General features: G+C 41.5%; 2 protein-coding genes across 10 annotated transcripts in view; both read left to right on the plus strand.

Moving 5' to 3' along the window:
• Window positions 1-15391, plus strand: part of ARL13B (ARF like GTPase 13B) — a 42125-nt gene extending 26734 nt beyond the window's left edge. For 3 of the 7 annotated variants that reach the window (XM_077927231.1, XM_077927232.1, XM_077927233.1), the window contains exons 5-10: window positions 31-136; window positions 1192-1394; window positions 4661-4775; window positions 6693-6948; window positions 8465-8581; window positions 9848-10265. In XM_077927231.1, the coding sequence (XP_077783357.1) occupies window positions 31-136; window positions 1192-1394; window positions 4661-4775; window positions 6693-6948; window positions 8465-8581; window positions 9848-10008 (958 nt within the window). In that variant the 3' untranslated portion in view covers window positions 10009-10265. Of the gene's footprint in view, window positions 1-30; window positions 137-1191; window positions 1395-4660; window positions 4776-6692; window positions 6949-8464; window positions 8582-9847; window positions 10266-11402; window positions 11447-13823 lie in introns of those variants that run through there. The other 4 variants (XM_028726783.2, XM_028726781.2, XM_028726786.2 and 1 more) reach the window with 4 other exon arrangements.
• Window positions 15392-16111: 720 nt separating this feature from the next.
• Window positions 16112-26455, plus strand: part of NSUN3 (NOP2/Sun RNA methyltransferase 3) — a 104460-nt gene continuing 94116 nt past the window's right edge. For all 3 annotated transcript variants that reach the window (XM_077927236.1, XM_077927235.1, XM_028726789.2), the window contains exons 1-5: window positions 16112-16258; window positions 18990-19099; window positions 20677-21020; window positions 22450-22604; window positions 23577-23698. In XM_077927236.1, the coding sequence (XP_077783362.1) occupies window positions 16127-16258; window positions 18990-19099; window positions 20677-21020; window positions 22450-22604; window positions 23577-23698 (863 nt within the window). In that variant the 5' untranslated portion in view covers window positions 16112-16126. The remainder of the gene's footprint in view (window positions 16259-18989; window positions 19100-20676; window positions 21021-22449; window positions 22605-23576; window positions 23699-26455) is intronic.

Below are 26455 nucleotides of genomic sequence, written 5' to 3' on the forward strand. Positions count from 1 at the left end.
CTTCTCACTTGGTGGCTTTCTTTTTCTTAGGTTAGCAAATAAGCAGGATAAAGAAGGCGCCTTGGCAGAAGCAGATGTAATTGAGTGTTTATCTCTCGAAAAGCTTGTCAACGAGCACAAATGTCTCTGTCAGATTGTAAGTGCATTTTAATAAGATTAATTGTAGGTTCATTTTAATAAGATTGATTAACTTCCCTAAACCTGATGTGTGAGCAGAACTTTGAAACTAGAATTGTGTAATCCCATTGTTCCCATCCACTTTACAATCAGCCATTTTCTCTTCTTCTCTGCTCCTGAGCTCTGGTTGTGATTGCTGCACCAGTTTTAATACAAGACAGGTAGACTTGCTTCAGCGGCTTAAGATCCAGGCTGTAAGGAAATTAAGGCCAAACCCACCCTAGCCTTTGCCACCACTCAAATGCTTTAGGCTACTGTTCCACTGTAGTGTCCATCATTGCATTGAATTTAACTGCTGCTCTTGAGCTTTATTAACTTATTTATTTAACAAATGTTGCTCATAAAAGGTGGCGGCGGGGTGTGGTGGGGGATCAGTAACCTTTAGAGTAACCGAGTTGAATAGTTTAAGCAATGACAAGTCTTCCCAACATGTCTTTCACCGTAAGTTTTATTCCAGGCTTGTGGTATTTGTTGGAACATTTCTATCTGTGCAATATGCTGGTGTGCACTTATGCCAAACACATGGGAGCGGGGCTAGTAAGCTCAGCCCCACAACCGTCCTCACACGCCCTTTGAATGCGTGGTGGGGTCATCCTTTCTCCCATTTTAATTCTTTGACATGGCAGATTCACTTAAGATGACAGCGCTTAAAATTCCATTAATGTTATGCCACATGTGTACTGCTTTAGAAGAACCCTAGTAAAAAAAAAATCCAGTGTCTAAATCCTCATTTAAATCTCTCTTGTACCAAATTGCCAAAGTGATGCTTTTCCTCATATTTTGGGAATATATATGAGGGCAGCTTCTGGAAATGCCATTTTTGGAGTGTGTAGGCAAACCTGCACCTGCATCTCTCTGGATTGCAGCCTTTACAGTTCAGTACTGAGATGGATCAAAATGTGTATGAGTTCCAACTGACAAGCACCTGTATAATTGCCAGTGAGTTAGGATCTCTTCATCCACATTGATAGTAATTTAACAATATAATGCTGCTGATTTTTCTCTTGCATATAGGAGCCTTGTTCAGCGATCATGGGCTATGGAAAGAAAATTGACAAATCTATAAAGAAAGGTTTACTCTGGCTGTTACATATTATAGCCAAAGATTTTGATGCCTTACATGAACGAATCCAGAAAGACACCATAGAGCAAAAAGCAGCTGAAGAACAAGAGAAAAGAGAGCGGGCAGAACGAGTGAGGAAGATACGGGAAGAAAGGTATGTTTGTTTTGCTTTATAAGAAGGGACGGTATGAAAAAACACTGTTGTTTTTAAAAAATATATATTTAGTTATTTAAAGAATGTCATTTGTTTAGTTTGAAGTAGCATAATAACTTTCATTTATTTATTTTGAAGTAACGTAACAACTTGAAATAACATAACATATATTTACTTTAAAATATTTATTTTGAAATAAATATAATAGCAACCCCAAAGGGAAATAAAAATACTTTACCAAGATATGTAAGTAGTTACATAAAACATTTTTTCTACTGCCTTTCATCATACCAAATGTCAGTGTTGTGTACAGCATGAAACAACATCGCATCTCAGACAAGTGTAATGTGCACAACCTTGTTTACTGATGTCTTTATGGGTGCCCTTGAGGGGAGCAGTCAATGAATCTTCCATGACAATGATAAAGTTACTATTTAACTGAACTAGGAAAAGAACATGTGTTAGAGATTGCTAAATCATAGAATCTTAGAGTTGGAAGGGACCAAGGGTCATTTAGTCCATCCCCCTGCAATGCAGGAATTTCAGCTAAAGCATCCATGACAGGTGGCCATTCAACCTCTGCTTAAAAGCCTCCAAGGAAGGAGAGTCCACCGCCTCTCATGGGAATCTTGTTTCACTGCCAAACAGCTCTTACTGTCAGAAAGCTTTTCCGAATGGTTAGTTGGAATCTCCTTTCTTGTAAATTGAAGCCATTGGTTTGAGTCCTACCCTCCAGAGCTGTTAATTGTCGCTTTCCAAGAGTATTGGTAATCATGTGGTAAGGTAAAGGGACCCCTGACCATTAGGTCCAGTCGTGACTGACTCTGAGGTTGCGGCGCTCAACTCGCTTTATTGGCCGAGGGAGCCGGCGTACAGCTTCCGGGTCATGTGGCCAGCAGGACTAAGCCGCTTCTGGAGAACCAGAGCAGTGCATGGAAACGCTGTTTACCTTCCTGCCGGAGCGGTGCCTATTTATCTACTTGCACTCTGACGTGCTTTCGAACTGCTAGGTTGGCAGGAGCAGGGACCGAGCAACGGGAGCTCACCCCGTCGCGGGGATTCGAACCGCCGACCTTCTGACCAGCAAGTCCTAGGCTCTGTGGTTTAACCCACAGCACCACCTGCGTCCCAATCATGTGGTAGAAGTTGTCAACTACTTCGTCAGAACCTGGAGCATCATTAGAGTGAGGCTGTTACAGTGATGCCTTCTGTGGTGGTGCCTGCTGTTCCTTGCAAAATCTTAGGACTAGGTTCAGGTTCTTACATGCTGTTATTATGATGTGCACAGCATTCTGGAGTAAAACAACCATGAGTGATTTTATTGAGGTTTTTGTTTACTTTTTTAAAAAAAACAATCTGTGTTCATAATTCCTTAACATGCCAATCTTTTCCATTGATTTGTGTTTTATTCAGCACAGGGTGTACTGTCCACACAGTAAATGACCATTCTAAAGTACAGCGCTCCAGTATCATTTAATCAGTCCAGATAATAAATGTATTTAAATGTATTGTGCTTCAGTGCAGTTTCTAAACTTTCAAAAGCAGCAGAGAAACATTGTGTTTACACACTGAGCAAAAAGAGTCCATGTGCTCAAGAATCTGCCTTGCTTGCTCTAATGACTAGGCATGATCATTACATTGAGGCTGCAACATTAACTCTACTTACCTTGGAATAAGCACCATTCAATTTAGTGGTAGTTGCTTTTGAGTAGACATGATTAGGTTCGCCCTGTATGCTTGTTTTTGGTAGAAGTTGTAAATGATGTAAGATTGCACAGTATCAAGATATTTCCATGACTGCATGCATTTCGGAGCACTTTTTCTCATACAGGAAAGCATGTAGAGTAAAGATTAGAGGCAGGCAGCTGCAGAAAATTCTGCCTGGTTCATCAAGAGGCGGTAAAAGGCAGATACTTTGCACCAATTTTTCTCACTTCAGGTCAGCATCCTAGAAATGGCTGCTCAGTAGTCTTGTGTTCCTATAGTTTTCTGTTCCTATTCTATGATAAATTAGGTGAAAATAGTACCATGCTTCGGAGAAAGCTTTGTAGACAGAAGTCCAGACAGTGATCTCTTTCCAAACTGAAGCTTTATAACAGAAAAGAGTTATTGATATTTTGATCATAGTTTGATCAATGACTTGTTTTCCAAATCTCTCTGCTCTCCTCTTTCACCTCTGTCCCCTTGATTTCTGCAGTTGCTGTCTCTAGGATTGAAAATATATATTTTTAAAAGCAAACAATAGATATACAGTATTATAAGTCTCTGTGGGTTTTACGGGAGCATTGTGTTTGCCTTTTCTGGTCATTTTAGTATATGGTGTGCAGAAACATAGATGAGATAATGTAGGAAAGATTAAAAATCCATGTAATAAGTAATTAAGTTACAGTGAATGCAGCATGTACATTGATCATACACCAAATCTCTTACAAAAGTTTTCAAAACTATAACAAAAAATCAATATGTTTCTTGTTGCTTGCACCTCTCAGAAAAGTGCTTTGAAATACAGATTTGGTTCCAGCGGAGACTTTCCACTAGAAGAAGTGCATCTAACTGGATCTAACTCACAAGTCTTGTATACTGAAAACTTTATATGGTTGACAACCATAACCTCCTTTCCTAATTCTCCCCCTTCTCCTACACAAGCCTCTTTGCCACTGTTTTTCCTCTTCTCTCTCCTCCCCACCTTTTTCCTAGCTGCCCCCATGCCTTTATTTTCCTTTTGGTTCCTGACTGTTGTTTGTCTGAATTAAATTGTCCAGAAGCACCACATGGACTACCTCCAAGCTAGTCAAATGATTCCTCTTTATGGAGTGTGCTGTATCAGAGGTTCCCAAACACACTCAACTCCCTTCTATCTATCTTCCTACTCGCTGCACCTGGTAAATAAGGCTGCCCTTGTGTGCTTTCAAAGAACAGGCAAGTCTCAAATCATCCAAAATAGGTGCTGCTTACAATACCAACAACAAAGTTGGAGAAACCTGTCATGAGAATCAGGTGGTGGTCTTGTGCGCGGTAAAATCTCTGGAAAATATAGGGATATTGAATTTTATCTTGTTCTGATTTTATTAAGAATTTTGCACTCAATTTTTTGCCTTAAGGATAGAACAGAATGCATGTTCAAATGCATATTGAAAGCTGGTGGTGCTAATAGCTAAAAGAGTGCGTGCCATCAGCCGGGACATTTCAGACTTGGATCTCTTTGGAATTGTGTGGATTGAAGATCTTCTGTGTTTCTTTTTAAAACAACAACAACAATAACAAAGAGATCGGAAAGAGCGAGAAGAAGCAGAACGAGAAGGAAGAAGTGTTCCTAATGAGGATGACTCTGAACCAATAAGAGGCAACCCATTCCAGCCTATATCAGCTGTAATCACTGAGGTATCAGAACATTCGTGTGTTTTAAAAAATGTTTTTGATAATCCATATATTTGAGACTGATACTGTTCAATAATGGATATGGATTCTGAGTCAGTGTTGATTAGAAGTGATTTTTCCTGCTCAACCTTCCCCTTAATAGAAAACGTATTTGGAGTAACACAGATCAGCAACTGCCCCTACCAATATCAAGAATCCTAGATAAGTGCTGGTTTGGGTTTAAAAAGATGGTCTAGAAGTTTTAAAAGAGGTACATTGCAGTATACGTATTCAAGTAAGGGATTTTCAACATGATCATCACCATTGTTTACTTGGATTATTAACATTGATTAAAATATGTTCCCACAGTCAGACTAAATAGTCAATGTATAATATTAAAAACTGGTTTGTATCCAGTGCTGTGTGAGCATGGTGTTCCACTTGTGCAAATGGACTTCCTTTCTTCTCCTCTTCCCATGTGTCTCTCCTTAATCTGCTCCAGAGAGTCCCTCAACCCAGTGGAGCAGATTTTGAGGTTGAATGTGGGGGTGGCGGGGGGGGGGGTTGCAAGGCAGAGGAGGGGGAAGTTCTGTTGTGCAAATGGAACTCTGCTGTACAAACTGAACAGCAGCATTGGCTACAACTCAGTATCTTAAATAGTCAAGCGAAGACTGTGGTGGACATCTTGTTTGGTGGTTCTCCAAAAATTAATCCCAAACTATTTGGTATTTCATATTATAGTACTGTACATATACAGTCCAGTGTCCCTCTTCCATGTCTGCACATCAGGCAGCAGCCCCTTGCAAGTAATGCAAACAAGAGTGCCATACTTAGGACTGTAGGCTTGGCTCCTATCCAGGAGTGCCATAAACTTCTGCTGCTGCACCAGGTTTGGCACTCATTCTATAGGATAGCCATCATTGTTCTAGGAAAAATACTAAGTATGGGCTTGTTACATCTATGCAATCTAACTTTTTATAGATACTTCATTTCTATGAGCTTCTTTGAAAATGTATATGTTCCTGCTTTTCCAAATTTGCTGAAAACATAAAATATAATTCAAAACAAATACAAGTGTTAACAAAAGAGCTGCATTAAAATCAGCTTCCTTGTACTCAGACCACTCTTGATTGTTCCTTTCCTCATGAGCCAAAGACCTTTGGAAGCATATATTAAGGTCAGAACTGCCTTCATAATAGCAGCACTTTTTTTTTTTTAGTTAAACTGGTTTAGAATAATATTACCAAAAAATGTCAGCAGCTCAGCTTCCGAAATCAATGTAAGTGATTAAAAGCTTAGTATTCTCAGCAAGGAAGAAGCTATATTACAAAGTCTAAGTACATTATACACAGTGGTTTGTTTGTGGAATCCCCCAGTAATCTCTGTGTACATACACGGGAACTAAACTAACACTACTGAAAATATTTGTAAAGCTGAACCTTTAAATGCCTGACATTTAAAAACAATTAAAATGTAAAGTTGAATATAGCATGCCTTTACTAAGAATACAGAACCTAATTAATATTCAGAGATTAAGTCTTCTATATCTGAAGTTTCATTTTATATTATTGATTATCTATGATCTAGCAGAAAGGATGGTGTGCTACCTAGGAGATTAATAAAAAATCTAGGCTGACTGTGAACTCGCTTCAAATAGAGGCACCCTTTCTCTCTCTGAAGATTTATTGCTGAGCTGAATGTAAACAATTATAAAACGTTTTGCTTAGTTTGTGCTACAAATGATTTTAATAATAATAATAATAATAATAATAATAATAATAATAATAATAATAATAATAATATATTTTCACTGATCCTTGCAGAGTTGTTTGTTTGTTTGTTTGTTTTTCTTTTTGCTGACTTTTCCACTGTCCACCCCAAAATTTCATGTCTGCACTGCTGCTTTACAAAAATTGCATTTTTTTCTCTCTGCTTTGTTAGAATGAAAAGAAAATTGAACAAGAAAAGAAGAGGCAGCGGGAGGAAAATGAGAAGTCTTCCATTGCCTTGAAACCTAAAACAGATCTGGAGCAAATGGACACTCAGAGCCTGAACAGCCAGCGATCAAATGAGAGTAGATTGGTAGAAAACTATAAATCTGCACTAACACAACGTTTGGAACATGAAGATGAGAATGACCAGCAAATCTCAGAAAGTCTTGACTCTGGTGATAATGCCACTTTGAATTCTGGAATAGGTGGGTTGAGTTTCATGCTCGTAATATAAACACTGGCTTCACTTGCTAGCCAGCTTCTATTGTGTTTGCCACAACTCCCCTTCTCTGTACTCTAGCATGCACATAATGGTTGGATGAAAGGAAGGAAATATTTTTCACTTGCACTACAGTTTGGAGAAGTGAAGATCCAGCAGGATAGCTGCCTTTTCCTCCTGCTTTTGATTAAACAGGATTTGGGAGAAATGTCGGGGTTCTTACCTCATTTGCAGAAGAGAAATGGCATAAGAGATTCCTGCTTCCGTACTGTAGTGTAATTTTCAGCTCAGAGATGAAGTGAATGGGTTGGGGGTTTAAAAGCTGCTCTAAATCCTTCATCTTTGTTACCAAAGGGGGCCCTTGATGAGTGGGCTTTTATTTTTAATTCCTTCGTAAGCTGATGGTTTCCATTTATGATACCATGTTACAAATGTTGCTCTTAAACTTAGATTGGACTGTTTTAATTGGATAATAGGTATGCAATATGTTTCTGTGGTATGTTAGGATGAAAGTTTGCCTTGTTTATTTAAGGGCAAAGTGGTAATAGTATAAGTTATAACTTATTATAAGATGACATCCCAACATCATGCAAGCAGACAGTCACTCATGCAGTGGATCTTCCCCTTTCCCCATACTGTCAGATGGGCACAGTCAAATTTCATCTTTTACTCTGAATGATGATGATGATGATGATGATGATAAAACAAACCCAAAATAAGTTTGCAGTTCTGTATATATTTCACAGAGTGCACTTGTGCTTGTTCTGAGCAAGCAGGCATTGGATTGATAGGGTCATTCTGGTTAGAAGTTGGAACCTTGCTCATCCTGCCTGATGGAAATTAGCAGGGAAAGTCAAAAGTCTTACCATGCAATCCTAAACACCCTTGGTGGGGCGTTCTGCTTTGTGCTGTTAGTCAGAGGCTCTTTAATCAAAACTAACCTTCCCTCAACATTGTGCCCCCCCAGGTGATGTTGGGTTATAACTTCCATCAGGATGTTCCACTCTGGTCTGTGGTCAGGGATGTTGGAAGCCGTAGAACAAAATATTCAGCGGGCACCAGGGTAGGGAAGGCTAGCCTGAAAATAGTCAGGTATTCCCAGATTGGCCTGCTTCTTTGGAGGCTCTCCCTAAGATGTTCCCATTATCTTAGGTGAGAGAAAACTGTAAATAGCCTTCTTGATTATGGCAGCCAGCTTTTAAATGGTTGTCCCCAGGGAGGCTTGCCCAATGTCCATGTGGATGTCCTTTCAGTACCAGGTGAAAACTTTTTACTTTTTTCAGGCCTTTTAACTTCTGATAAGGTCGTTTTTAATGTTGCAGTTTTATTTGCTGTTTTTATTTGATTGTCGTTTCAAAGGATTACACTTTTTACCATTTGGAAACTATAAGCCATTCTGAAAATAGAAAGGCGGGATACCTATTTGTTAAACGAACAAGTAAACATTAGAGTTGGTTAGATGCAAATGCTACATTGCAAGTGTTGTTTGTGTTTTGCTTTAGAGAACAGCAAAAAGAAAACAAAGAAACTAAAATTGAAAAGGAGTCATCGAGTAGAACCAGTCAATGCGGAAGAGACGGTTTCCCCGAATCCTACACCAGTAGCACCTCTTGCACCAGGTTCGTAAACATGAATAACTACTGGTATGTCAGTTTCAAAAAGGCCATTTCACGTCACCTTTCAGATAATAGGAAAATAGATCTCACATGGCTTTTTTCATGCAAGACAGAGCTGTTCCACCAGGCCTTTGGCCAGGGCACAGCCTGACTCCCTCCTTTGGCAATCTTCACAGAACTCTAGCCCAATGGTTGCCATCAATTTGATTTGAATTAATTTTATAATGAAATGATTTTAGAATGTTGTATTATTTTATTTTTGTTAGCCGCCCTGAGCCAGGCTTTGGCTGGGGAGGGTGGGATATAAATAAAAATTTATTATTATTATTATTATTATTATTATTATTATTATTATTATTATTATTATTATAACATACAGGAAATTTTAAGAATAAACCTGCTGCTGTTGGATTTTATTCCAGAGTGAACAATACTCTTGCTAGGAGGGATTCCCCCCACCCCACCCAGCACACACTGGGAGATAGTTGGGAGCATCATTTTACAACTCCTGGAATTAAGATGCTTGAGGAATTGGATCTCCATTCCCATAATTCCGACAATAATTGACCTGATTCAAAACTCTTGGGGTTAATGTAACACCACTTTTTCCACTTCCCAAATGTTCTGGTGACAGTTCTTGGTGAAAGCTATATCGAGATATTGAATTGAAATTGAAGGAATATACAAGCATTTGTGCCCTTAAAAAAATAATAATCCTAGATTAATGGGAAACATGACAGAATGAATAATAAGTGAACAGATGTGAAAGTGACACAGATTAGAAATAGTCTGATGACTGGGCATATAGGGTATCTCTTTCTCTCCATGCCCTGCTTATAAGTTTCCCAGAAATATTGGCTGGTTACCGCTAGAGACAGAAAACTGGATTAAATGGCCCATTACAGATGGTACTTGTCATTAGTAGCAACAAAAAAGGAGCACGACTGTTCTTACGTTCTTTCTCATCCCTGGCAGCTTATTTTAAAATGGAATTTTCAATGCACAGTTTATTTATATTATGAATTTTCCCCCAACAGCCTAGATCTCTGCAGACATGTTGTGTTTAGTTCCCACTGACACCTAAAGGAAAATGTTCAGTGAGATTGTGTAATTTGCATATGTTGTTTGTTTGCCTTTAAATATATGCGTGTAACCTTTTCTGGGTTATGAATGAATGAATACATTCCATCTTCCCAGAGATGAATGTTTGCATCAGTAGATTTCTGTTTGACAATGTGGTGTTGCTCTTTGATATTCTTTTTCCTGTAGTTGGCTGGGAAACTCCTACTAAAGTTAACAGAATTCGAAAACTTGAACCTCTTGGTGAAACCCGTCGTAATGGTAATTTCAGAGGAGATCACAAATTTGTTGGTTTTCCTCAGAAACCTGTTCCATTTTGCATGCTGGCTTTTTTCTTTCATTTCAGCTAACCATGTGCAGCTTTAATAGCATATTTTTTCAAGTTTTGAAAAGAGCTCATTCTTTGTTCTAGCTCCCCCTCTCCTGTTTAAAGCAAAGTGTGGGCTGCATCTTGCTTATACAGTATTTGCTTCATTCTGTTTGCTTCAATACAAATTGGTCTCTGGTGTGGCCCTGCACCATGATTTACAAATAAAGCAACCAGCACCCCGTGGTAACGGATCCCATTGCATCTAATACTAAATATGTACTTAGGTATAGACCAGAGGGGAAAAATGAAACAAATTGCATATATTGCCAGCTTTACATATATCAATGAATTCCTAAAGCTCAGGTGGGGTGTAGGGATAAATCTGTTTTAAAATAGACCTTTGTTCTAAATCTCATTGATTGTACAATAAATGAACCGATTCTTTTAAAAATTCAGCTGCCTTTTTCTTCTTCTCAGATGACTAATGGAGGGAAAGTATTTCAAGACCTGTGAAATACATCTAGATGCTTTTATGCTCTAGCATATCCTCATTGGGCACGCGGGTGGTGCTGTGGGTAAAACCTCAGCGCCTAGTACTTGCCGATTGCATGGTCGGTGGTTCGAATCCCCGCGGCGGGGTGTGCTCCCGTCGTTCGGTCCCAGCGCCTGCCAACCTAGCAGTTTGAAAGCACCTGCTTTCGTGCAAGTAGATAAATAGGGACCGCTTACCAGCGGGAAGGTAATCGGCGTTCCGTGTGCTGCGCTGGCTCGCCAGATGCAGCTTGTCACGCTGGCCACGTGACCCGGAAGTGTCTGCGGACAGCGCTGGCCCCCGGCCTCTTAAGTGAGATGGGCGCACAACCCTAGAGTCTGTCAAGACTGGCCCGTACGGGCAGGGGTACCTTTACCTTTACCTTATATCCTCATTGCTTAAGCATTTCTACTGAGCAATATTTCAAAAAAATGGGGATGCCCTTAGATCAGTGATAGAGCACATGCCTTGTATATACAAGACCAGACTTCATATCTCTACTTTAAAGGATTTCCCCTAGAAAAGGCTGCAAATGATTCATGTCCTAGCGAACTGCTACAAGCCAGAATAGGTAATATTAAGATGGATGAAGATTCAGGTAGGTAGCCTTGTTGGTCTGACGCAGTAGAAATATATATAAAAAATTAAAAAATTGTCCAGTAGCACCTTAGAGACCAACTAAGTTTGTTCTTGGTATGAGCTTTTGTGTGCATGCACACTTCAGATACCAAGATGGATGAAAGCAGCTTCATACATTTGCAGAACTATTATTTTTCCAAAAAAGTAAAAAAAAAATGTTAATACTTGTAGTGGTAAGCACAAATACTTTGCACTGTAATGAAACGGTTACGTAATATGCCTTTCCACAAATTTGTATAACAAAATGCATCTTTCTTTTTAAGGAGTATAAAGAGAAGAAAGCAAGAGAAAAGAGAGAATAACAGAGGTAGGGAGGAGAGTGGAGGGCTTGCATTTACTGATTTCGTTCCCTTTGCTCAAAACAAGGCAGCCCGATTTGTGGCTGGAGCATGAGAATGGAAATCAAAGGGATATATATATATATATTCTTGGACCCAAAACGGAGCAACTTTCCCTCTCTTTCTGATGTGTAGAGCCAAAATGGAAAATCTTCCCATGCAAGAAATACTTCTGATTGCAGTTGGTAACTCAGCTTGGTGAATTGCTGACACAAGAATGCATATGGTATTCATCACCCATAGATTTGATTCCCAGAAATACAGTTAATAATGTTTATCTGTCATTGAGTTCCTTGCATTCTTGTCTGCATTTCATTAACGAAGACCCACAACTTAGATTTGAGATGATAAAACAGAATCTGGGAACAAACAGAGAGTCATGTGCCATGGCTTTTTTGATGCTACTATGGGCACTAATGAAAGTTTGGAATCTTCTGTTAGAAAGTGTGTATTTGCCCGAATTCCAATACTTTTCAGCTTCAGGAGAAACAACAGACTTCATCAATCCTCCAAAAGGTTTGGTCTACACTTCCCATCACCTTTAGTCAGCATGGCCAGTCAGGGCTGATGGGAATAGTACCGTATTTTTCGCTCTATAGGACGCACCCGACCATAGGACGCACCTTGTTTTAGAGGGGGAGAACAAGGAGAGAAAAAAATCTCCCCCTCTCTGCTCAGCGCCCCTTCAGCGAAGCGGCAGAAGAAACGGAGCCCCTTCCATTTCTCCTCCCGCTTGGCTGAAGGGGCGCTGTGCATCTCTCCCTCTGTGCTGAAGCCAGGAGAGTCTTGCTCTCCCGGCTTCAGCAAAAGGAACCCGAAGCCTGCGGAGTGCAGCGGGAACTCGCGCTGCGCTCCAAGGCTTCAGGCGGCTATCCCTGAAGCCTGGAGAGCCAGAGGGGTTGGTGCGCACTGACCCCTCTCGCTCTCCAGGCTTCAGCGAAAGCAGAGAGAAGCCTTGGAGCGCGGAGGGAGCGCTCCCTCTGCGCTTCGGAGGCTTCGTGTTGCTATCACTGAAGCCAAGGAGCCTGCATTCGCTCCATAGGACGCACACACATTTCCCCTTAATTTTTGGAGGGGGGAAAGTGCATCCTATAGAGCAAAAAATACGGTAATTAAAAACATCTGGAAGGCACAAGGTTTTGGGGATGTTGAGACAATTTCCCTAAAATTCAAACCGTTTTAAAAACTCCCCTATGCAAAAAAAGAAAGAAAAGCCATTGAATTCATGTATATTTTTACTAGAGAAAACTATGTAGCAAATATTTATGACAATACTTAACGTCATGCAACGTCATGTATGAAAAAATAATTAACTTGACAAACTGAATCAAAACTAGGGGGCGTAAGATGTATGTAGCTTACCATCTATTTTTGGTGCCACAGATTCAAAAATATCTTAAGAGCTGCTTGCATGCACTTTTCCTGTTTGCCCTCTCACTTTCCTGCTGAGCACATAAACCAATACTTTTCTTTTTCTTACTTGATAATTTTGCACGTATTAAGCTTGCATGTCTCACACATGGATTTTTTTAGAGTGTAAAGATGAATGTTTTCCTTCTCTCTTAGCTATATTTATTAATTTGGCTGTGGGGGGTGGGGTGTCTCCTTTTTCCTTTTCCAAATCCTGTTTATCTTAGGAAACACATTGTATTGTCTTAAAAAAAGACCTCCCCAAATGACTATTCAGAAGTGTACAAGCAAATCTGGAACTAGTGTGTCTGGACAACATTACAGTTGAAAGTGTCCACTTAAAAGCCCCTACTATCATTTGTTGCTGCTTTGTAGCTAACTTTGTTGATGTGGAAAACAGTGGAAGAGAGGGAGGATCCCTGCAGTTGAATGGTCGCTTGAAATTCTTCCTTTCCCTTTCTTTATTGCTCCTGGTCAGTGTGGGCTTCACATGGTTAACTATAAAGCAGTTGGGGGAAATAGCAGCAGCAACAGTTTGGGGTGTGCCTGTGTATACAATCAAAATTATCACCCCAACAATTCAGGTTAGACAAGTTTTCAATTCCGTCCCCTCTTTTTTCTTCATAGTACGTTTTGACCCCATTCCTATATTTCTTTAACATACTATGATTTTTCTCGCTGGAATACATTACCTGTAGACAAAGTATCTGCTGGTGTGAAATGTTTCAAGCATTACCAAAATAATGTCATTAGGAGAAATTGCAAAATATGGGTTTAAAAAATTATGGGCAAAGGTATACCTTTTCAGTATTGTATGTTTTGCCATGCCCCCATACTTAATAAAGCAGCAGACATTGGTGTTCCTCTTCTTCAAAAGAATGGCTAGATATATGGCATTTTATATATTAACTTGGTTTCTTTTCTGATATGTGTTAGATTTCTACGGAAAGCCGCTGCCTCCACTGACTATACGGCAAAGACCTAACAGCGATACCCATGAAGTAATTTCTTAACCAACAGTCATGTGGCAGTTTTTAAAGAAGCATGTATCATGTAAAGGGAAGACCTGTATAAGACACTGTGTTCTTGTTTCCAGAGACACCTGCTTTTCTTAAATGTTGCTGGGCAAGGACAGTAAGGCTGCCTTGATATCTCAGCCGTGAATCCTATTTCCTTCTTGACTCACCAATTCTTCTTCAGGGTTAATGTGGAACAAGAGAACTTACATAAGTAAAACTCTTGGGAAATGGAACACTTTTTTTCCTTCCTGGAAAGGATAGTTGCAATCCTGAAGAAAACATTTTCAAGACCAAATGCAACTTAACTGTGCACGTGCAAAGACTGTTTTTAAGTTTGGCTTAATACAACAAGGAGACTTTTTCTTTTGTTCTTTTTGCGGAGTTGTAAAATACATGCATGTTCAAGTGGGGGGTATAAAGTGTACATTTTAACTATTTTTATATTTTTCTAGTATTTTGTTTTAACAGAACTATTTGGTTAACAGAACTATTTTGAAATATTAAAGTCCATAGCTATATTCATAAGCAGAACGTATTTAAGAATGTCACATTTTCACAGCACTTCACTCTTGCATGTGATTTGCCTCACAAATTGTCTTGTTACTTTGCCATGCTCTGATCCGCCAAGAAGAAATGTGAGTGCAAATGGATGTTGTACTCATGTCTTTAGTGAACCACAGCTAGACTTCCTGGAATAGTACCATTTCTATCTTCTGGAGGCAAGATTTCAAACAGATTATTAGTAATAGCCTGGGTGAAACGACCATTCCTGGAATTGATTTTTCATTTCTTCCTGTTAGATTGTGTTGCTCTTGTGCAACAAATTGAATTGTATCCAAAATTATGAGAGTTTTCTTCATGGAATCATTTGATTTTGACTATAGTAACCTAAAATGAATTATCTGAGAACAAAAGCCCCAAGGTCTAAGGATGGAAACTACAAGCAATGAAAAGTTGAAAATAATTTAAATTAAATTAAATCACTTATTACAGAAATTGGGAACCTGTCACTCTCCAGATACTGTTGGACTAAAGCTTCTGTCATCCATCACTTTGCAGCTGGCTGAGAGTTGCAGTCAAATAACATCTGGAGGGCCACAGGTTTAGTGTGTATGCATTTTTCTTAAGATAACATTGAAATGGTACTTTTTCACACTTTTGTGTTCAGATTTGTGCATATGAGAATATATGATCAGGGAAACCACTCTACATTTAAGTGTGATGGGCAGCTCTGAATATTCTTGTACACAGTGGGTACAAATTCACACTAGCATTAAAGTGAATAAGGAAGTCTCTTCTCCTGTTGGAGCCCTCTGGAGCTCTGAAAACTGTCATGTTCTGACAATGTATTTCAAAACTTTTAACAAACTGGACAGGAAAGGAACATGAAAATATTTCTTTGGTACTATGTTTATGTGTGTTTGGATATCAGCTAAAGAGAATACCTTGTACATCAGAAATAAAACTGACACAGTTGAAGCCTCACATTTGACTGTCAACTTCTGTGATTTTGCGTAACTGTAAATTTCATTCCTTGAAATATGTTGTTTAGTCGTGTCCGACTCTTCGTGACCCCATGGACAGAAGCACACTAGGCACTCCCTGTCTTCCACTGCCTCCCCGTTTGGTCAAACTCATGCTGGTAGCTTCGAGAACACTGTCCAACCATATCTAACTTAAAACTTGTGTGAATATAAATTTTATTTGCATGTGGATGTAGAAGTTATCCATCCACTGACTGATTAATTCCCCTTGCCTGGGAAAAGCAAGGAACCACAGGTTCCACATCTGAGGATAATCCTGTCTTTTTTTTGGGGGGGGGGGGTTATTTTAACTGAGTGTTTTGTGATAAAAACATGCTTTGTCCAAAGTGCTGGTAGAGCATGATAGCATTTTGAAAAGCATTTATTTCCTGCATTTTCTCCTCTCCCAGGGATCTCAGAAGGGGCCTACATTCTTAATCCTCCTTTAATCCCCCCATAACAACCTGTGAAGTAGGGAGCTACCGTCCTGCCCAGCCCAGCACCACGCTGCTTTCCCCTCCGGGTCGCAGCTTCGAGCCCCAAGTCAGGAGAAAGATTCCCTCCCCTGCATGGCCCTCGAAACCCTGCTCCTTTCGTATCAACTGCAGGGACAGAAATCAGCGGGTTGCGTAGCCGCTCTCGGCCGCGGGAGGAGCGGCTGCAGCCCCGCCCTTCGTATGACCCGGCGCGCTCGGCGATGCCATTTCCGCTGCGAAGGGCACGGGGCGCCATGCGTGCGCTGCGGCGCCTGGGCCGGCTCGCCCGGCGGCTCCGCGGCTGGGTAGACGTCTGTCGCCGGAGAGACACCCACTCTTCGGCCGAGGAGCAGGTGAGCGCCGAGCGGGCGTCGCCTCCTCCAGCAGGGAAAAAGGCGCAGCCCGGGCTTCCTGGCCGCTACGGGAACCAATCGCAAAGCAGAGCCTTCCCGGCCGCGCGCCGCTAGCTCCTCCCCTCTTCCCGCAAGGGTTTCAAAACTGGAAGCAGCTGTAGACGCATTAAAAAATATAGATTGAAAGATGCAGCGCCAATTTCCGGACTCGATAGAACTTTTTCTTTTCCCCTTAAAGGGCTGCCCCATCCGTTATTTTAAAGCTGGTGTTCGTGCCTCCCCCCTCTTTCCCCACCCCGCGTCGTAGCAAAAAGGCGAGGCGCTGCTGCTGTTCTTGCACGCGGGTCTTTCATTAGAGTTTCCAAAGCTGCAGCCCTGCGCGTTTTCCTCACTTGGCTGCGGTTGGGGCTTACTTCGAAGGAGACTTTCAGAGGATTTCCTCGCGCGTAAAAGGGAAAACTCGGCCTTCCCGCGTGTGCGCTAAGGCGTCTCTACGCGACCGAGCAAGGGGTTAAGACGCGTAGGGAACCTGTCGGGTTGTTTGGTAAGGGGAAAGGTTTGCCAGGAGACCCAGGATCGGCCCCGTCTCCAAGAGGCGACCTTAGCACTGCGTTATATTTCTGGATTGTTGCATGCTGCTTGCTTATTTACTGAGCTTCAGCGTGCACCCCACCCCACCCTGCAATATTCATTTCATACCAAGTTGCACAGCCGCTCTCGGGCAGCCTGAACTAGAAAGATCTGAAGCCCTTTCCCCACCCCCGGATGCTGTTTTATGGTTGAGGCGCACACGCCGGTGCCCTCCCTGCTCGAGCAAAATGTTGATTCTTCTGCCCTAAGGGGGCATTTAAAATGGTTTCCCCTTTCAGAACTGGGAGATCTTTTTTCACAACTGGTGAAATGCAGCTGCCGGTTTTTCTTTTTTTATATATCTCTGTGAACACAGTAAAAGATGGGGAACAGAATTCTGATAAATTCACCACCACCTGTCTCCCAACTGGGTCTGAGTGGAGAGTAAATCTGCCTATGGTATTTTAAGTAGCCATCTTCAGGCATAAGGTAAAGGTAAAGGTACCCCTGCCCGTACGGGCCAGTCTTGACAGACTGTAGGGTTGTGTGCCCATCTCACTCAAGAGGCCGGGGGCCAGCGCTGTCCGCAGACACTTCCGGGTCACGTGGCCAGCGTGACATCGCTGCATCTGGCGAGCCAGAGCCGCACACGGAAACGCTGTTTACCTTCCCGCTAGTAAGCGGTCCCTATTTATCTACTTGCACCAGTTCCAACTCCAGCCATGTTTATTTATTACATTTATATCCTGCCTTTAAAAAGCTTGAGGCGGCTTCCTTGGTTCTCCCCTTCCCCATTTTATCCTCCCCTTCAAGCCCCTTAATTAATTTTGGGTAGAGAGACCAAGTCACCCAGGGAGCTTCATGGCTGAGGGGGGGATTTGAAGCTTGATTTTCCCTGAGCCTTGTTTCTTGCAATCCTAGTAACCACAATGGTTCTGCCTCCATCCTTTTACCTCACCCACCAAGATAAAGAGAAACTGGAGAGAGGCATCTGATTATCTGTCTAGAATACCTTTCCCCAGTCGAGTGACCTTCAGATGCTTTGCACTTCAACTGCCATCAGTCCCGGTTAGCACAGCTGGTATAGGAGATTATGAGCAGACTGTTGGCATCAGGTGTTTTAAGAGGTCCATTTGCTCTCACTCCCATTCAAGAGAGGGTGGGGGTAAGCAAGTAAGTAGAAATGATGGATTCTGTGTGTATTTTCTTGGGGAACCAGGATTGGAAAGATTGGGCTGATGCATCCTTGAGAGAACAGTAGTATGTGTACTGCTTCCTCCTGCTGCTTGTGGTCCAGCAAGGAAGTTTGGGCAAGGGGAAGCTGCCTTGTCCTCTCACCGGCTGGCTCTTGTATGGATGATGCAGCACTGGGGACTTGGGTTCAGCGAACTCAGCCCTTCCTGACAAAGGCTGAGGTTGAGCAGGGCCAACCCTGCTGTTAGGCAGAGTGAGGCAATCACCTCAGATGCAAGTACTTGGAGGAGGGAAGTGTCCTTAGCACTCCTGAGCCTCTGACATTTGATCTCCCTCTGCTGGAGATCAGAGCCACACACACACACATCCAGGTGCAGTGAATGATGCCATTCTGTTGCCAGTGGTTCCATACGTGGAACTGGGGACAAATGGACCATCTTGTCCTTTGCCTCAGGCTGCAAAATATTTTGAACTGGTTCTGTGGACAGGCAGGAAGAAACAGTCTTTTGCTTGCTTATTCTAGAGGTTTTTGTTGCTGCGTTTGCATTTTTCTAGAGGTTTTTTACTGTTGCTTCTGCATTTTTATATTTGTAAATGTATTGTAAAATGCTTGGGGGGAGGGGAGGGGAAACCTTCTGATAAGAAGCAACTAGCAGTTCACTAATAATAAACAACTTACAGTGAAATCTTAACTATGTCTACTCAGAATTAAGCATTACTTAATTCATCAGGCCTCTCCTAGGTAAGTGGGGTTGGAATACAGTTATTTTAAAGTGAAGTGGAAGGGGAACTTATTCACAATTTTTTTGTATTAACCTTTTAAGAATCCATGCTGGCGTAGAAACATCAGTTACTTGTTGAGAATACAGCTTATTAAACTGTTCCACATAGAGTTAAAGTATAAGTACAGTACAGCCTTTGGGTAATTCGTATTCATATATGCTTTTCTTGTCATCTTCTCTCCAAGTTGGAAACAAAATCAAAAACAAAGCTTCAAAAGAAAATATGCCAAGTTGTTCTCAGTCATTTTGAGAAACAATACTCCAAAGAGTTGGGAGAAGTGTGGAACTCAATCAGGTCAATTTTCTGTTTCTTTTCTCTCCCCCCCCACCCTCCCCCCTTGTTCAATGCACCATAAAATAATTACAGTAAGCATAGCTCTTCAGAATGCAAACTAATGCAAAGTTTTGAGTTTTCAAATGTGCTTTCTCTTCCCTCAGTCTTTTATACTGAGAAGGCGGGGGACAAATCTGATGACTACATAAAAAGGGGATGACAAAGTTCTTGGTTTTTAGGGGCTAACGTCGTACCCTCCAGATGTTGAGCTTCAACTTCCATCAGCAGCAGCCAGCATGACCAGTGGTCAAGGATGCGATGCAGGGGATTGGACTAGAATGACCATCAGAGTCCCTTCCAACTCTGCAGATCTCTGATGGAAGTCAAACAACATCTGGATGGCACCATGTTGCTCTATTTTTCATGAGTAGTCCGGGTCTGAAAGTACATTTTGCCATGTACCTTATTTATCTAATTATTTAGGAATACGTACCTTGTTTTTCAAAGCAAAAAAACACACACATAGCAGTTCATCGGTGTTCTGGTTTCATAATAAGATGTAGAGTATAACTGTTAACAACTTGAAAACATTGTTACTGTTGTTTTCCCTTGCAAATGAAATTATGGGTAAGCGTTTGAATATACCTTGATTAAATTTGGATCACCAAGGACTGGAAGAATTGTCCCAAGGATTTGATATGACCCGTTCACTGCTAGTTGGCCACCCCTAATGTAAAAGAAGAGTTCATAATTAGGCACAGGAAGCCTTGTATGCATGCAAATGACACAGGAACATTTCTATTTAATACAGACAAATGAACTAAATTCTATGTTTGTCTGGGTTTGCTCAGCCAGGACTTAAGCTGTGCACTTAAAAAAAAAAAAAGCCTCTTGCAATGTAAGATAGCCTTTGGGGATTTGCACAGTGCCTTTTCTTTGTGTATAGATGATGCAAACCAACCTGTACATCTGGAATAATGCTTCTGGGACAGAAGAACAAGGCTGACTTCAGCCTAGAACTTTTCATTTTAGAAATTTCCCTGAGCTTTACTTCAAACTCTCGTGTGCTGTTAAGAACATAATAAGAGCCTCCTGGATCAGGCCAGTCTAGCATCCTGTTTTCTCCCAGTGGCCAGCTAGTGAGGCTGAGAAAGTGACTTGCCCACCCAAGCTGACCCAGAAAGCTTCATGCCATTCAAACCTATGTCTTCACCATCACAACTAACCGCTACACCACTCTGACTCTCCTGTAATACCACAGAAAACAGAGAATAAATCATGTGATCAGGGAAAAATTCAAAAGCAGCTTCTATAATCCAACTCACACTAAGAGTGACTCATTCCAGACTAAAAATTAGGTGCAATATGTTATCCTCCTGTAGCCTTTCATTCAGTGTATTGATCCAAATGGTGATGATGGAAATGCATTTGCATGTAATGCAGTCTGCAAATTAACTGTAGCCCATCATTTTAGCATAAATCTCTGCTTGGTGCTGAGCTGTTTCCTCTCCCCTTTTCCTGATGCTGACACACTTTTGTCTTCTTATATCCCAGTGCATGCCTATGTGTAACATGTATATTTCTTTTTTAATCTCCAGTCAAGTGCTTTCAACACCTCAGTGCTGGCAGTATGCTGTCCTCCTTAATAAATTCAATTTTTCCTCTGAAGTGGAGAATGACTTGCGCTTAAAGGGCTATCGCCTCATTTTCCCGGAAACTTCGTCCTGTTTTCGGCAGTCACTCAAGTGTTACATCAGTAGCAGTCCTGGAAGGTTCCCTGCTCAGAAACACAGAGCTGGTAAACTGAAAGAATATTACCTGCTGAATGCAGCGTCAGTTCTGGCTGTGCTGGCCCTGGAAGTTGAGAATGGAGAGAAGGTTTTAGATATGTGCGCTGCTCCAGGGGGTAAATCGATAGCAACGCTTCAGTATGCTTGGCCAGGTAAACCACTGCACTCCTAAACCAATTAGAACACACAAATTGGTTGCTAGATTGCTTAAATAACCTATTAAGCAGGTTATTCAGAGGCATTCATTAAGAAAGCTCTTGCGGCATCCTTCCCCCTCCCTATTGCAGTCAAAACCCAGCACATCAGGAACTGGAATCGGAGCTGTCTAATTTTTATTTCAAACGCAATCTGCATATTATGCCCTTGCTGCCTGACACCAATTTTTCTGTGCATTAGTCTGAAGCCACATGAAAAGAAGTGCTCTGCGGTCCTCTGATATTTTCACATCATCTTTGTGATACCCTGGTACTCTAATTTTGCAGGGTCAGCTAGAGAGGGAAACAACGCAACCTTGGCATGCTCACGAGGTGCTGATACATTAAAAGAACGCTTACCAGTTTGTTGAGTGCAGGAGGCACATGAAAAGGAAAAGAGAATGTAAGAGGATTAGCAGGGCCAGCACTACTATTTGGCAGACTGGGGAGGCTGCCTCAAGCTGCAGATGTTTGAGGGGCAGCAGCAAGTTGATTGGAGGACAAGACTTTGTGGCCACATACCCCATCCTATACTCCCTTAAGCTAGCCTGCTGCCATCAGACCTGGTGAAGGATGCTGTCCTGTCATAACCCCAGATCATCCCTTCCTGTGGGTGCTTTGCAATAAAAAAGGGACAGTAGATGCTTCATTGCACACACCTGGAGTATAATGTAGTTTGTCACCAAATGCAATTCTTACAATATTTTTATACTACTGTCAATATATGTGTTCCAGAAGAGACTGCTCAACCATTTGGCTGGATCAGTGGTTCCCAAACCTCCATCTCCCACCCAACAACTTGAAAATGTTTTTTCTCTGTGTTGTAGCAAATGTAATGCTCTGTGCTAGGGCTGTATGATTTTTTTTAATTATGTTTTTATTGCTTCTTTAATTTCTTACATAGAATTCAAATGGTAATACAGTAAAATGCAATGTGAGAAATAAAAGAAGCAAGTGAAATACAATTAAAATCAGTATTGATATTTAATGTGAAGGATTTGCTGTCTCCTGTCTTCAACCACAAAACCACAGACACACTGTTGACCACCTGAAAGAAGCTCGTGGACCAAGCAGTGGTCCACGTTTTGGGTACCCCTGGGCTAGATCACTGTTCAGCAGTGATGGGTTCCACTCCTCGTATTGTGTACTGTCAAATCATCTGTCAATGGGCGAGACCAATCAATTGATTGTGTCTCCACTACATGCTGATGTGTGTGTTTTTAAATTAGTCCTAATTCTTGAGATAATGTTGCTACTTCCAGCTTCGGCTTCCGATTTCACAGGGATTGTTCTGATGGTCTGGTTTGCATGCCACCTTGGCCTGTTTGTTGGGACGAGTGGCAAATTGACTGCATGTATTAACTTATCTGAGATTCTGTTTCTTTAGGGCTTCTGCACTGCAATGAGTATGACCATTTGAGATCACGCTGGCTGAAGCAGACACTAGAATCCTTCATCCCAGAATCTTTGATGAGTCTCATTACTGTTTCACAGTTGGATGGAAGGCAAATTGGAAATCTTCAGCCTGAAGGCTTCGATAAGGTATCTCTATCATGGCTGCTAGCTTCATGGGGCTCAGACTCTCTCATTCTCCCATCAACGCCTTTTCAGTTCAGGGATATCACAATTCTCAGTGATGGCTCTTAAATAAAATAGGAAGATAAAAACTGTAATTTATTAATTATGCATTTATCCTTTGGGTCGCAGAGGGTTCCATCAGATCTCTCATCAGGGCACTGATATTAACATCATTTTTTTAGTTTATATCCCACCCTTCCTCCAGAAGGAGCACAGGGCGGCAGACACAGCAATATTATAATATTTAAAAAACAAGTATGCCTTTTCAAACTATATGATTCTCTAAGTTCTGAGTTTTCAATAGCAGTTGAAGACGTTCTTGCTCACCCAAGCTTTTGAGGACCCTTGAGCACCAGCATAAGGGTTCACTATTTATTATTAGTGTAGTGTATAGTGTATATATTTCTTACATAGTTTTGTGAAGCTTTATTTTTTTAATGGTTGTATGCTGCTTTGATACCTTTTGTGCAAACTGGTTTAGTAACTTCTTAATAAACAATTTTGTTTTGCATTTCCATAAATGTTTGCATTTGAATAAAATATATGTAGTGCTTGAAATGCGGGGGGGGGGGGGGGGGGATATTGATTTGTAGGGAGATGGCACTGTCATTCGGTGTATTCTCACAGTACAGTGGTACCTCAGATTACATACGCTTCAAGTTACATACGCTTCAGGTTACAGACTCCGCTAACCCAGAAATAGTGCTTCAGGTTAAGAACTTTGCTTCAGGATAAGAACAGAAATCGTGCTCCGGCGGCGCGGCGGCGGCAGGAGGCCCCATTAGCTAAAGTGGTGCTTCAGGTTAAGAACAGTTTCAGGTTAAGAACGGACCTCCGGAACGAATTAAGTATTTAACCCGAGGTACCACTGTATGAGATTTTTCTGTCCAGAGTTTCTGTGTTCAGTTTATTTTTACTTTGTTATTGGTCACTCAGGTACTAGTGGATGCTCCATGCTCAAATGACAGAAGTTGGTTATTCTGTTCCGATACCCAGCAGGCTACCCTACGATTAGCACAAAGGAAGGCATTATCTGCTATACAGATACAGCTGCTAAGGTAAGAAACACAAAGGAAGACGACTGAAATTCAATAACGCTCAGCCCTGCACTGAAGGACGTGCTGAATTGTATTCTGAGGCTCAGTGTCTGTCTGACCCATATACTATCCTCTCCATATGCAGCCACACAGAGCCAGTCATCATTTAAGAAGGCATACAGCTACAGTGTCGTCTCCCAATAACTGGCATGGTTGAGAGAGAGAGATTCTGCTCTTCATGCTGAGCAATAGGCCTTTAACTAGGACAGTCACAGGAGGCAGAGGAACAAGTTTGCGCTTACTTAGCTTTTAATGTACTTCAGTACAACACAGTCTCCTAAACCTTTTTTTCAAAAAGCTTTTTCTTTACCCGTAGAAAAAATAATACAATTTTTTATCACCTCAGTACAGTTTGGGGGACAAATGTATCCTAAGAAAGCCATAAAAAATACATTACCTGAGTGAAGGTATGAAATGCAAGACCATTTGCACCTGTATTGAGAACTTTCCTTTTCCAGTATAACAATATTGTTGCCTGTAAGTCAGCAGGTCAACAGTACCCCACAATGTTAAGTATGTACACCTATAAGAATGGCATGTAGAGTCTAACTGACCCTGCAGTTTCCAAAATGTGAAATAGCACATTGCATCATTAACATGCATAAAACATTGGCTGCTGCATTATTTTTTTTGCCATTGCCCTTCTCTTGGTGTCTGCAGTGGTAGGGCATTACTCTTGACATTTCAGGTAAGCTGGGTATGTTTCTAGACTCAGCCTAGGATTTAATCCCCTCCAGATCTGTTAGGAAGAGTTGGTTTTGGGTTGTTTTGTCCATTGTAGATTGTTCAGTTTCCAAATAATACCCGCATTTAAGCAGGAAATGTATACGTACTATGTTTGGGGAGGGGAGGGGAGGGGAACCTCCATTGGTCACCATCTGATCATGCATTTGGAATTATCCACAACATTTTCTGTTTCATTATAATAAAAAACAATCTCATGCTTTCTATCTGATTGCTATCTGAAATTGCTGCATCATTATGCATTGAAGGGAACAGAATCGCTGTTCTCCCTGTTTTTTTGGCACATAACAAAAGTGTCAAGTCTTCTAAACCAAGAAAGCTGCTGTTGACACTTCTGGATTTGTAGACAAGGGTTTGTGGCCACATTTCTGGTTTGATTGTTTTCCAGAGTCATATTTTCCTTAGCCAACCTTCTGACTGGCGGCACACTGATCAGAAAGCTGTTAGTTGTTATATTCTGTGCAAAACCCTGTAAATGGGTTCTTAAGTTTCTTGTTCAACCAAGCTGGCCGAGATTATGAGCCGCTCAGGCTGACTGCTCACGAAGAGGCTTGAGGCAACTCTCAACACTACATTTCCGAAAGATCTTCCTGTAAACAGAAGAAGGGGGTCACCTATAGGGCCTTGATGGGAAATTGCCATTAAGTCTGGCCACCTGTTGAGATGAGGGTCCATGTTGCTTGCAAACATTTATAGATGCAGTTGGCCTCAAAATGATCACAGAAGCAGAATCTGTATCACTCAACATAAATTCTAAAACTGGCTATGATGGGAGAGGGACGGTTTTGCTGGGGCACAAGGCAAATTCTAACTGAAAAAAATGGTTTTAAAACTTGGATCAGATTTACTTATTTGTATCTAATCAGGTTCATATGGGAAAGGGCTTACTTATCTTACTACAGTGGTACCTCGGCTTACATACACTTCAGGTTACATACACTTCAGGTTACAGAATCCGTTAACCCAGAAATATTACCTCAGGTTAAGAACTTTGCTTCAGGATGAGAACAGAAATCGCGTGGCGGCGGCATGGCAGCAGCAGCAGGAGGCCCCATTAGCTAAAGTGGTGCTTCAGGTTAAGAACAGTTTCAGGTTAAGAACGGATCTCCGGAACGAATTAAGTACGTAACCAGAGGTACCATTGTATTCCCAATTCTTACCAAATACGTTAATTTAACCAACTTCGTAATATGGAATATACTCCATAGTATTCCATGTGTCATACAGTCATACCTCATGTTACGTTTGCTTCAGGTTGAGCGTTTTCAGGTTGTGTCCCGCGGCGACCCGGAAGTACCGGAAAGGGTTACTTCTGGGTTTCACCGCATGTGCAGACGCGCAAAAAGACGTCATGCGCAGAAGCGGGTTGTGTTCTGCTCACGTTGCGAATGCGCCTCCGGAACGGATCCCTTTCTCAATCAGAGGTACCATTGTGTTTTACAATAGGGCATTCTAGTTTTTTTAAAAAAAACATTGACTGCTCACTTACTTCTTCATAAAGAAAAATTATGTTCTATTCAGAGGAGACATTTCCAGCTGGGATCTTACCCTAAGAGCATACTCACAAATGCTCCCAGTGGACCCTATACGATACCATGTATAGCCCTGGTGCTGTGTTTTATCAGTGTTCCTAGCCAGATCGTGAGTCCAGCAGGAGAGTAGTGGTGTTTACATGGTCTCTTTCCAGCAAACATTGGGCTTGGATAGTGTTGACCTGCACTATAAACAGGAACCCATTTCAGGCCATTTTCATTGTTAAAGCCTCCTGTAGGTGATCTGGGAATCGTAAGTTTGGTTTGTACAGTGCTGAAAATCTTGAGGGTGGGGATCTAGGCTATGTGTGGAGTACTTAGCCAACTCTCAGAAGTAGAATGCCCAGAAATCCTCAAGAAAAAGGAGGAGGGAGCTGTAATAGATAAACAATTAACAGGAAGGATTTTTTTTCTCGCGCTTGATTAAAACAAGTGGGTTGGG

The sequence above is a fragment of the Podarcis muralis genome, chromosome 4 (genome assembly GCF_964188315.1).
Source record: "Podarcis muralis chromosome 4, rPodMur119.hap1.1, whole genome shotgun sequence".
Lineage (NCBI taxonomy): Eukaryota > Metazoa > Chordata > Lepidosauria > Squamata > Lacertidae > Podarcis > Podarcis muralis.